This window comes from Apis cerana, linkage group LG6 (genome assembly GCF_029169275.1).
Source record: "Apis cerana isolate GH-2021 linkage group LG6, AcerK_1.0, whole genome shotgun sequence".
Taxonomy (NCBI): domain Eukaryota; kingdom Metazoa; phylum Arthropoda; class Insecta; order Hymenoptera; family Apidae; genus Apis; species Apis cerana.
In genome coordinates, this window is record NC_083857.1 from 2,261,451 (window position 1) to 2,274,078 (window position 12,628).

General features: G+C 27.7%; 1 protein-coding gene across 1 annotated transcript in view; it reads right to left on the reverse strand.

Annotated features, from left to right (window-relative positions):
- Positions 1-12,628, reverse strand: part of LOC107993526 (cytoplasmic dynein 2 heavy chain 1) — a 41,727-nt gene that overhangs the window by 2,787 nt on the left and 26,312 nt on the right. Inside the window, exons 32-42 of the mRNA XM_028664664.2 lie at positions 12,120-12,254; positions 11,315-11,544; positions 10,531-10,740; positions 8,651-8,939; positions 7,054-7,563; positions 5,875-6,134; positions 5,068-5,262; positions 3,900-4,131; positions 3,205-3,358; positions 2,778-2,997; positions 514-1,256 (exon numbers count right to left, since the gene is read on the reverse strand). Of these exons, the coding sequence (XP_028520465.2) occupies positions 514-1,256; positions 2,778-2,997; positions 3,205-3,358; positions 3,900-4,131; positions 5,068-5,262; positions 5,875-6,134; positions 7,054-7,563; positions 8,651-8,939; positions 10,531-10,740; positions 11,315-11,544; positions 12,120-12,254 (3,178 nt within the window). The remainder of the gene's footprint in view (positions 1-513; positions 1,257-2,777; positions 2,998-3,204; positions 3,359-3,899; positions 4,132-5,067; positions 5,263-5,874; positions 6,135-7,053; positions 7,564-8,650; positions 8,940-10,530; positions 10,741-11,314; positions 11,545-12,119; positions 12,255-12,628) is intronic.

The window sequence follows — 12,628 nt, forward strand, 5'->3', positions numbered from 1 at the left end:
ATTTGGCGGATATTAATTTTCGATAGATGGCAAAAACAATAGCAAAAAGATGAAAAATGTAACAAAATCCGAAACATATTGGTTTGAAACAATACATTTATCAAATGCAAAAAGAAATCTATTTTTTATTTTTCTGAAAAAAGTTCGTGGAATAAGAAATTCCTATAATGTTGCGATTTTTGATTACCGATATTTTATCGAATCTTATTAATAATAATTTTAATAATAATTCTCGATAATACCGTTAAAATATCATTAAAAATAAATTATAGATAAAGATTAAAATTTCTACTTTTAAAAATTAAAAGTTATTGTTAAGACACGTGAAAATGTTATCTATAAGTTGCACCAAAAATAAATAAACTTTATTAAAAAAATTATATTACGATTAAACTTGAACTATTGTTCGCGCATAAATAATAAATCTTAATAAAAAATTATATTTATCCATTATCGATTCATTTCAACGATTATTATCGCTATTTATCGAACATTAAATTAAATACAACGAACCTTTTAAATGCAACAATGCCGCCTCAGCCGCGGTCCTCTCCCAAGCCCTGTGCGCATTCGCGGGTAATCCAAAGCGCTCCTTAGGCGAATCATTATCCGAAACGTGTTCCAAAGCTTTGACCACGTCCTCGAACGAATCGTTAGCCACTCTGAGAACACCTGCCAACTTCCTGCGTCCTCCGAACACCTCGGATGACCAAACATCTCGAACGATCGAGCGCAGCGCCCCCATATCGTAATCGTCCTGAAGACGGCCTCCATAAATGGCCACGTCCAACAATCCTCTTCCAGTTTGCCAATTTCCATCCTTGTCTTTCTCACTCCTCTTGCCATCATCCATCTTCCTCACAACCAATTCGTAAGCAGCTTCGAGATCGGACTCGTTCCACTCGTACGATCTGATCCAACCCTGGGGTACGAACTTTCGCCGTTCCTGAAGGGTGGCGTGCAACCAGGATAGCAAAAGGCTGCCTGGCACGTTCATAGCGTTCTCGTGCTTTTGATGGAGTTGGTGGAGGGAACGTTTCACGTTCCTTTTCACACCCTCAGGTGGTTCGTAAGCGAGCTTTAAACAGAGACCAGCGAGACTTGGATAGAATCCCAGGCATTCCTCGGTGGTTAACCAGATCCTCGTTGCGGGATTCTTGTTGGCCGTGCACATGGGCGATCTAAGGAGACTTTCCAATCGGGGAAGCCAGTTGAGGGCGAGATGCAGGTTGCTGAGGAGGATCCAGTTCCCGTTTCTGTTTGGTAAACAATGTTGATTCGTTTTACCTTGTTTTTTATTCGATAATGTGTGTTGTGAAAAATAATTTTTATTCCGTTTCTTTTTTTTGTGATCATTAAATTTTAAGAAATCTAATATTCAAATAGGGTTTATAAATTTTTCAAATTGATATTGAACAATCTTATATATTTTTCAAATTATCCAATAATTTAAATAATGTTTAAATTATTTATTATAAATACTTTTCAGGTATTTCAGGTATTTATGAGAGAAAGTCTAAATAAAATTCATCTTTTTTCTTATACTTTTCTTCGTTAAGTGCTTAAACAAGCATTGATTGTTTTAATATTAATACAGTTTTGTATGAAAATATTGGAAGAGAAATTTGTTAAAACAATATTAAAATAATACAAAAAAACAAGGAAAGGAAATATAAAAGAATATAATAACAGAGAAAAAAATTAAACGTAAAAGACAAGAAAAATAAGCTTGATATTTTTTTCATAAAATTCAATATACCATTAGAGAATTATTTCTCTTATCTAAATATTATTAAAATATATAATAAAACAGATTATATCTAATTTAATATGATATGATGCACCATTGAGAAGATCCTTCGAGTCAGGATTCATCTTATACCTCTGGTACGTATAATTCGTGAGAATAATGAGACTAGTACTGTACATTTACATAGAAATTCCTTATGCTCTATTAAGACTCAAAGGCATTGTTCCACGTTTGTTGATGAAAATTGAATCCGGCGGTTATAAGCTGAATAGGATCTTCTGACTGAGGATTATGACATAAATTTATTATACATAATTGTGAATTAAAGTGGAAAATTTGCAGAGCTATTAGAATACTACTATAAACGTTTGATAATAATATTTAAATTGAAAATGAAATAAAAGTTTAATCGGATAGGATAAAATTAAAATCTTAAAAAAATATAGAAGGTTTGTATAAAATAAAAAAAACGAAAATAATTTTTTAGACAATTAATTTTCAATTTAAAATGGCCGTCAATTTATATTGAGATATATTATTATAAATATATCTACATTATTCTCATATATAAGTAATCATTTAATCAAAAGATTTATACATTATGTTATTATATTATTGTTATTTGAACATTTTTAAATATTTAATAGCAATGAATATCAATTTATATTATTGATATTTTGAAATAATAAAGTAAATTGTACGTTAAGCAATAAAAAAATTGTTAAAAACTTTGTTTATGGATATAATTTATCTCACGAAAATGAATAAATATTAATATTAAAAAATATCAGTTAATTTATAAATTTTTAATTTATTGTTATATCGATTGTTATAAATTATATTAACGTTTCGGCATAATTTCTATATTTATGCACATAACAAGACTTTAAATATTGAATAGAAATTTTTACAATAAATAAAATTTAAAATATAAAATTTATGGCTATTAATTATTACCGTTAATTATAGAATTAATTAGTTCATAGAGATAAATTTAAATAATATTCCCATAAAAATGATGTATTACCGACAAGCATTCTCCAATGCAAGTTCAGCTTGGACAACTTGACCCTGTCCCAGGGACACCTCGACAAATCCTATGGTGGATGCGACACGATTATTCGCTAATGCCCTCAACTCAGAACCAGGATCAGCTCCTGGTGACAGGAGTAGCAACACAGGATATGTGGTTTCATGTTCGGCTACTTTCCTCAGTGACCAATGTGGTGGCGCTAAATCCTTCACCCCTTAGCAAACGATGGTATAAAAAAGAAGTAAGAAAAAGTGGATTAGTATTTTTAATAGTACGAGCAATAATCGATCTCTCTTTTTTTAACAACAGAGAAAAGAACAATCGTTTTTTTTAAAAGGAATAGTTTAAAATTCAATTTTTATTGATGCATGATCATTTCGATTATATTAATATTAATATTAAAATATCTAAATTAAATTACCTAATACTTCCGCGGCCAATTTCGATAACGCTGTATGCAAATAATCCGGGCGAAGGGTTTTGATAATTAAAACCTTTTGGAACGTGGTTAAATTTCTTTCAGCGTAGATATTACTGACGTCCTTTAACCACGATGGCGTCATTCTCGCCGTTATCTATGAGATAAGAAATTAATCTTTTATAAAAACTGAAAATAATATAAAAGTAAAATATCCTTATCCGCTAACTATAAATTTTTCTTAGATGAATATGATTTATATTTTTTTTTAGAAAAGTAATTACGTCGAAATTGAGATAATGATATAAAGAACAGTTTTTATTATAAAATTAGCTTCCAGCTCAGAATATTTTTTTAATATACGTATAAAAGATTGCGATTAATTTTCCATCTTATCTCCCATCTCTCCTTTTGTTTTTTTAATATCGATGATTATAAATTTCTCAATATTATTTTAGCCAATTCCATAACACTTCAACTGTTTCATTATTAATTTCTTAAGTACTTTCTAACTTCAATAATTAACACATTATATATACGAACGTGTGATCAAAATTTGAGTTAAACTTTATTTCCATTGCTAGAGATTGGATTTCCAATGCGTGATTGAAATAATAGAATATTCGGATATTAGGATATTCGGATAATAAAGGTTCTTACTATACTATAGCTCAAAAGTAGATTCATTAGAAACTTACTTGCGGAAATGCTAAAGCTAAAGTTCGAACCGATAGACGACGTTCCTCGGGTACCCAATCAGGTACTTTGTAATCGGAATCTTCATCGCCGTTTAATGGAATTTCTCCTAACAAGAAATTTCTCTCAACGTCTGGTACGGAATTTAATGAAAGCGCCAATTGTAATGCGACTGGCAATCGATGTTCCCTATACACGGCTTTGGAGCAATAATGGAGGGACAATTGTATTAACCTGTAATGAAAGTTTTTATATTATGTAATTAAATAATCATTGTATAATTATAATTATTTTTATATATAATTATATACATACATACATACATACATATATATATATGATTTTATTAATTTCGTGAAAAATTCATACGTATATTTACCTTTTTTTTTAATTCAAAAAGCACAATGAATATTAATATAAATAAATTGATAATTAGTTACGATGATATTAATGCCACGATGAATATTAATGTAAGTAAATTAATTATTGGTTATATAAATAAAACGAAATGAAACTATTGCGATTACCAATGCAAAGTAACAAATTAAATTTATTTTTTTGTATAAAAAAACGTGAGAAGAAATTCAATTTCGTTTCGTCATCAAAATTTATTCAAAAAATAGAGGAAACGATATTATTAAATTTTTATCTCAATATCTCAATCGATTAAGAAGAAGATATAGAAATATATATAGAAAGTATGAATGTGATCTAATGACCTGTATATTTTTCTGATTTGGTCAATAAAATCATATAAGAATAAAAAATCGAAGAATAAATGACGAAGATAATAAATGAATTAATTATTTTTTCTTTATGATGATATCTAGAAAAAATCAATATAAGTAAAAAAGAATTTTTTGTTAAAGGATATAATTTTATGTTTTTAATAACTTTTCATTCATTGATCGAATATTTTTAGAGTTATAATGATTTAAATTTTTCTTAATTTTATTAAAATTTGATCAAATTTTAAGATAATTTATGAAATAAATTTTAATATTTAATATCGCTCATAACAATCTTTTATAATAATGGTATAGAACTTTAAATTGATTTAAAATTGGATATTTATTTAATCAATTCAAATGATATTGCAAATGAACTTACTTACTTGATCTAAATTAAAAAAAAATTATCATGCAAATAATTTTTTGAACGTTTACCAACCGTTTTTCGACCAATTTTTCTTGTTCCTTTTTATCTTGAGAGAGTATCGTTTTTCTGTAATCCTCCGCCTCCAAATAAATATCAGTGAAAGCTTCTGCAGAGAATACGTACAATGGATTCAATGCAGTTAGGCCTCTCACAGTTTTATACAAGTTTGCTGCGAATTTAGCCAATCTCTCATGCTCGTTGGCTCTTCTGTAAACAAGTTTACAAAACAAAAACTGGAATGGAAATTAAAACTTCATTACAAACATCCTCTCGTAAATTTTTTTTCCGGACCTTGTTTTGCAACCAGAGAACATTTATAAAGAGAAATTACTTCATGAATTCCGAGATTTGAGAATTAAAAAAACTTTCACGCGAAATATGCTATGCATAAAGTATTCCACCAGAAATTTCAAATTATTTGAAAAATGAATTATTTTCAATGAAAACTTGCGAACGATAACTTCAAAAATATTTAGCCAGGAAAAAAAATAATTTAAATATGAAATATACTTATATGTATATGATTAACTAATAAGTATAAAAATGCAATTTTTTATCTTAAAAATATTTCATGCTTGTAAATTTTCGTTATGAAATGTTTCGTTATAAATAATTGCAAACAATTATTGAAATATATAATATATTTATTATTTTTCTAAAATTATTTTGTGACGTTTTTAAGAAAGCGTCTTCAAGACGCAATTTAACGATCATATCGTTTGTTTCATTGAAATTTTTTTTTAATTATTTTGCAAATATAATTTTTCCATGACTTTTAAGATATATATTATATATATTTCTTAACGAAGTTGCACCGACCTGGTAACGTCTTCCAAGCTTCGTCGACTTTCCTCAAGGGCCAGAGCTATTTCTTTAGCTTTCGATTGAGTGGCTTCCAAAGATGACAAAAGGCCTCCCTCGGATCCTTCAGACTCCTGAAGGAGGTCTTGACCTCTGGCGGTGGCCAGCTGCGCCAACAGATCCAATCTTGCTGTGTCTCGTTCCCCTGATAATTTTTCCTCGCGTTCCAACGCCTCCCTCCGTTGCGACGCAAGCTTCGGTGTCTCCTTCAACAGAACCTACCCCCTCCCCACGGTTATAAAGTAATTAATCTTCAATTTCAATATTTTACTTTTCAACGAACTTTGAACGATCACCGTAAAATTTTCCAATCCCAATCTTTTTTCCAAGCATCATCCTCTCTCCCTTTCTCTTTCTCTCTGTTTTGTTATTTTAACTATTTTTTTTTTACTTTTAATACGATATGAAGAGAATCCATTACGAGGATGTGGTAAGGATAAAGAATATTAAATTTGTATATGATTTATAAATGAAATAATTTTTAGGTTATGTGGTAAAATATATTTTATAAATATATTTATTATTTTTTTATTCTTCGAGATATATTGAAATATTTAATTGTTTTCTTTGAAATAAAGTTACAACATTCATTTAAATAGATTCTATCAATTTTTCTTTTATTTTTTAGAATTGACATTTTATATGCATTAATTTATAAAGGAAATACGAATATCAGTTATGAATGTAAGATACCTCTATACAGTATCGTAGTTAAAACATTTTCCCAGCTTTTAATAGATGTTTTATAAATTTATTTATCATAATAAAAATTTTTTTACACGTACTTATTAAAGAAATAGAAAATAATATACTATAATCGTTTTGTAATATGACATTATATATTAATATACTAGAAATATATTGTCTAATTATGGATTTATCATAATTCAAATACAATTCCAGGAAATAAAATTTATATATACAATTATTGTAAAATAAAATAAATTGTTCGTCTAATTATGATTATTTTATTATATTTGATATTTATCTATTATACTTGTATGTTAAAAAGAAAACTTTTTATCAATACTTTACACAGCTTCATAATTTATTTTTTTCACGAGTATCTCATATTATTATTCTATGTTATTATAAATGTTTAATATATATTAATCTACAAATTAAAATTTTCCTCACCTTCTCGACGAATCTTTCCGCCAGGCTCTTGCTACCAGCTCCAAGAGCAATTTTAAACAAAACTGCATCTACTTCTTTAGGGAAGCCATCCAATTTGTCTCGTCTGGTGGCCAAGAAAAGTTTGAAGCCCTGAGGAGCTGGCAAAGTTCTTTCCCCGAGTTTCAAAGGACGTCTACGTAGCAACGGCAATAAGATCGATGGAAATTCAACTATTTCCTCCACCAGTAACGGTTTTCCAAATCGTACAGCCAATTCTAACGTTGTTAAGAATTTTCCATCTTCTGGCTTCGTGATCTCGATTCTCGAACCGATGTTATTCTTCAACCACGAAACCGCAACACCGGATGGATCCACGAATATTGGAACAAGGGGGCCCCTGAGTGCGCAGGAAGCGCCAACCAGACTTCCGGTATCGACTGGTAAACCTTGAGCTCGCCACAAGAGCCTTTCTCTCTCGGTGATCAGGAGATCGATGGCTGATTTTTTCCATTTGTCATCTTTTCCAGTATCCTGCATTTGAATATTATTTGTATTAGATATCATTATAAAATTGTACTTACATTACAAAAAAATTATTAATAATATAAAAATTTACGGTCTAATAATTTGTTATTTTGAAACTTATTTTGAAAAAAATTATACCTAAGATATTGCTATTACCTGTGTGTGTTTATATCCTACATTTCATATAAATTTTGAATGAATTCTTTTTTTAAAAAAGATACTTTTTTAATAATAATGTTTTATATAGCATATTTTATTATATTATATATAATATAATAATATATTTTATATTTTATATCTTGTTTATAACATAATATAGAATCAGCTTAATAATCTAGAAATTTATTTATGCATTCTGAATGTTAAAATGATGACAATAAAGTGGATTCACACGGTAAATGAAGAAATGAAATAATGGAACAGAACAAAGTCAAATTGAATAATGACGATTGTTCTTTTTCTTTTCTCTTGTGTTATTCTTTAACACTATAAATTTTAAATTTCGCACGGATAATAATTTCATGTACTTGTAATATAGTCGGTTAACTGGATGTCAGAAACAAGACTGGAAATGAAGTTTCGGCTTAAAACTTCCTGATGTGATGCGTATCAGTGGCATCCGTTTCCCTGATGAACCTAGCATTAATGTCGACGAAACGTTGGATTACTTCATCAGTAATGACTTACTTGAATGTTACAAAATAGAAACTCAATTAACAAATCTTTAGATCTTTAGAATTGAATTCAGAATTTTATGAAAATATGTATTTAATGAATAGAAATATATATATATATGAACATTATGTAGCAAAACTAAAATAATATTTCAAATAATAATAATATCTCTTTGCAAATAAATATTTTAATTTTAATTTTCTTCACGTAGATGATATTTTCTATATGAAGCAAGAATATGAATTAAAAACCTAAATATTAGGAATACAGAAGAACATGTATTGTTTTATGAAAATTTTATTATATAATAACTAAATAACTATACATTTGAAATTATTAATTTAATTTCATGTGATTGTAACTTTGATTAATATTAATATATTTGTGTTATATCATAGGATAAATTTATTAGGCTTACCTCATAAACCAATAAGGATGCAACTTTAGCAGCTTCGACATCCAATCTCTGTTTCCTGCTGTTCAATTCCTCCAATTGTTCCTGCCAATTACGATGCTCCGTATCCAGTTTTTGCAACAGAGCTCTAGCAGTAGCTAATCTTGCTTCTGTTGTCTCGGCACGTAACTGAAGAGCAGCAGCACCCCTCGAGTGCTCCGCGAGTTCCTCTTGAAGCTGTGCCACGCGACTCTCTACGGTGTTGAGCCCAGCAGCAAGCTTTCCAATCTGAGCTTCGGCTGCTGACAGACGTCTGAAGTGTGGTGCATAATTTATATAATCATCGTAAAGTCAACTTTTAATTATAAGTCAAAAAATATTTAATTGAAAAAAAATAATGAAACAATAAAGTAATTTCTTTTTTTTTCGTAATTGTCTATAAAATTGTCTATAAAATAATTATAAAATAATTTTGAAGTTTTTACATTAGTGAATTATTGAATTTGCTTGAAATTAATAATATCAAATCGAATCTGTGTTGATTATTTTTGATAGGATAAATTGATATAGTATGATTGTAAAAAGATAATAATTTTTTTATGTTAATCGTCATATGATATCATTTTAATATAATAGTATAAAATGTGGTAAGCATTATGTTTCTTCAACAAATTAAATAGAGTTATTTGATCATTATGAAGCAAAACCAAGCATCAAATACAACAAGATATTATGTTTTTTAATATAATAAATATTATATATGGTATTATTTATATATAGTATTTTGAATCAAATGAATTTCCTTCTTGAAAGTATATTATATATATAAGAAAAAAAATCATTGATTGTAATTAGATTTTAGTTATAATTTTTATAAATATCAAATTTATATTTAAAAAGTTATATTAATAATTTTTTAAAATTTATACTATATGTTACCATATAAATAATAATTCATATAATAAATACTGATACTAAATATTATTACAAGAATTATCATTCATAAAATCCAATTTTATTCTGATTAAATTCTTAATTAACCATAAAATGTGTCTTTTATAATGTGTACTTTATAATTGATAAAAATTATTGGATCAAGAAATATTATTTAGTTTAAAATTCCATATATAAATCAAAATAAAATTCTAAAGAGATAAAAATATTCAGCATCAGTGAAATTTCCAAAAATATTCAAATTCGCATAAACAAATTTACGATAAATTCCTTTCAAAATTATATAACACTCCTATTATGTTCTTCTAGTTCATGATTTATAACGAACATCGAGATTAAATAATCACAAAAGCATCTAACTCATGATGTTAAAAGAAAACTATTCGATGTCTATATAGCACATTATAGGATTACATAATTGAATAAAAAAGCCTCATAGTAAAGTAAACATAGATCGAAAACTTATAATCATTCACTTACTACTGATTTCTACATATCACATACGATGTTTTCCTCAATGTTTACCAATCATTTTCTGAATGTCCTCATTCAATTTCCATGCATATTTCATAAGAGAAATATGCCAATTCTCCAATAAATGACTTAATCCAATATATTTAACAAATAATTCGACAAAAATCTTGAATTCTCGAAAGAATTTGTAAATTTACAAAAAAAATAATAAGCATAAAAATAATACAAAACATATGAAATATTTATAAGAAACCAATATTAATCTTGATGTTAACGTAAAACAAAACGATTACATTCCGGAAATGGTTGAGTTCTCGACTAACATTTAGAGCTTTTTTACTCAATATGATACTCTCTTCTATGTACCATATGAATCTCAAATTAAAGAAAAAATTAATTGTCAATTGCAAACATCTCCTATCATTATTAAACTTAATATTCTTAAAAATTAATATTTTTGAAAATCGATAGCATACTCGGCCAATTGTCGCTGTTCCCTCTCGAGAGGCGCGACTTGCTGAAGAACCTGGCCGTATTGAAGATTAGCGAGGACCCAGGCCGCCAAAGGGGCAGCGGCTACCGAGGCTCGTTTCGCGGTTTTCTCCTCGAAGCTCTCCGGTCGCTCCTTGACCAACTTGGCAACAGCCTCCAGACTCGACGGTGTGCTTCTTCTCGCGTCCCATGTTCTAAATCGAACAAAGAGACTTAATTTTTGGAAACTTTTGAATGATTTTTGATGAAACCATTCGTTGAGAGGCGAGTTTTATTTAAGAATCGAGTATGATTTTTGATTCTATTTACGTAGCTTCGAGCATGAATACCGAGGAAAAAAATATTGTTTCGAGTAAATCTTAAAAATTAATTGGTATTATATATATAGTATATTTAAAAGAAATATTCCAAAAAAAAAGAGTATTTACAGATGAAAGGAAATAAAGTTTTAGTTTTTTATTAAAATAATACGTTTTGATTAACTTAATTGAGAATATCTTTAATAAATTAATATTATTGAAATGAATTTATAATGAATATTATTAATATAATTGATAATAATATAACAAATTGAATTTCTAGAATAAAATTGATAATTTTTAAATAATAATTTATAATTACAATTTGTAATTTGTCAATTCATTAATATTATTGATTGGTAAATTATTGTAGACTATTTGAATTTAATATGATAAATATATCTTATAAAAAAAAAATAAAGGAATAAAATGAAACTGTAAAAGAATTAACAATTGTCAAATTATTTACCTTATCTCATCCTTGATACCACGTTTCGCCAAAAAAGTTTTCATGCTATTCCAAGACGTGTCTTTTATGCCCATTAATCGAAGGACACCCTCGAGAACGTCTCTCACAGGTGCTGGAGGTGCTCTCAAAGAACGAACTTCCGCTAATGCGTCAGCGCTGATGCCAGCTACTGCTTGTGCCGCTTGTTCTACTAAGGGCTCAACCTTTCCTAATTCTTCCTCGATGTCGGCCTGTATAAGACAAATTCGATTTATTTAATATAGCGAGTATCACAGACAGGGAGAAAAAATATTCTATCTAAATCTATGTCTAATATTTAGATAGATAGATATTAGAATTTAATTGTAATAAATTTATAATTATTAACATCTTTCAATGCTTTTGTAATTTTTTATGCATTTAATTCGATTTCGATGAAATTTTACGTATGTTTTAAATCTTCGTTATGAATATAGATAAAAAAGTTTAAAAACTTGACTTTTATTTTTATTTTTTTAAAATTCTAATCAATTTTAAAGAAACTTTTCATACATTATCTAGAAAACTAATATTTTAAAAGAATTCATCGTTTTCATTTTCAAAAAATAAATATATGAATACTTTTGTACATTTTACATATATATGTTTGTTATATAATTTGAAATATTTAGATCGAAATATTTAAAAGCGAATATAAATTTCATAATATAAAAATTATTATCATTGAAAAATGTTTTATTTTGATTACAAAGAAAATGGAATATCGATTCTTTGAAAAAATGTAATGTATATATATATGAATATACAAATTGTGTGGTTTATTCACCTTTCTACGAGCTAGTTCAGCACTTTCTAGTTCAGTTTCAGCTTTTAAATTAGCCATTTCTCCCCTTTGTCCCGTAGCACCTCTCATTGTAGCTGTGATTTGTTCGAGGGCTGCGTTGGCACGACCTTGTTCTGCCTAAGAAATCGAGAATTATTACATTTGATACAAAACATTTTACACGATATCATAACGTCATGACAAAAAACTATAACTTATAACTTAAAAACTTTACACAAATCAAATTCAAACGTAAATTAATCGATTTAAATAATAAATATTGCATAAATAATATTCTTTGAAAAAAATTTAGAATTTTGTAGAAATAATATGCAATTCATTTGAAACTTAATTATTTCGCAATTTTCTTTTCATAACTATTTATAAAAATATTATTCTCTGTTCTTAATGATTTTTTAAATATGTGTCAAGGTCAATCATCCTAATTAGTGTTGTATTCAATTTAGATCAGGTTAATTTTAATCAAATTTATTATTAAAAATTTAAAAAAG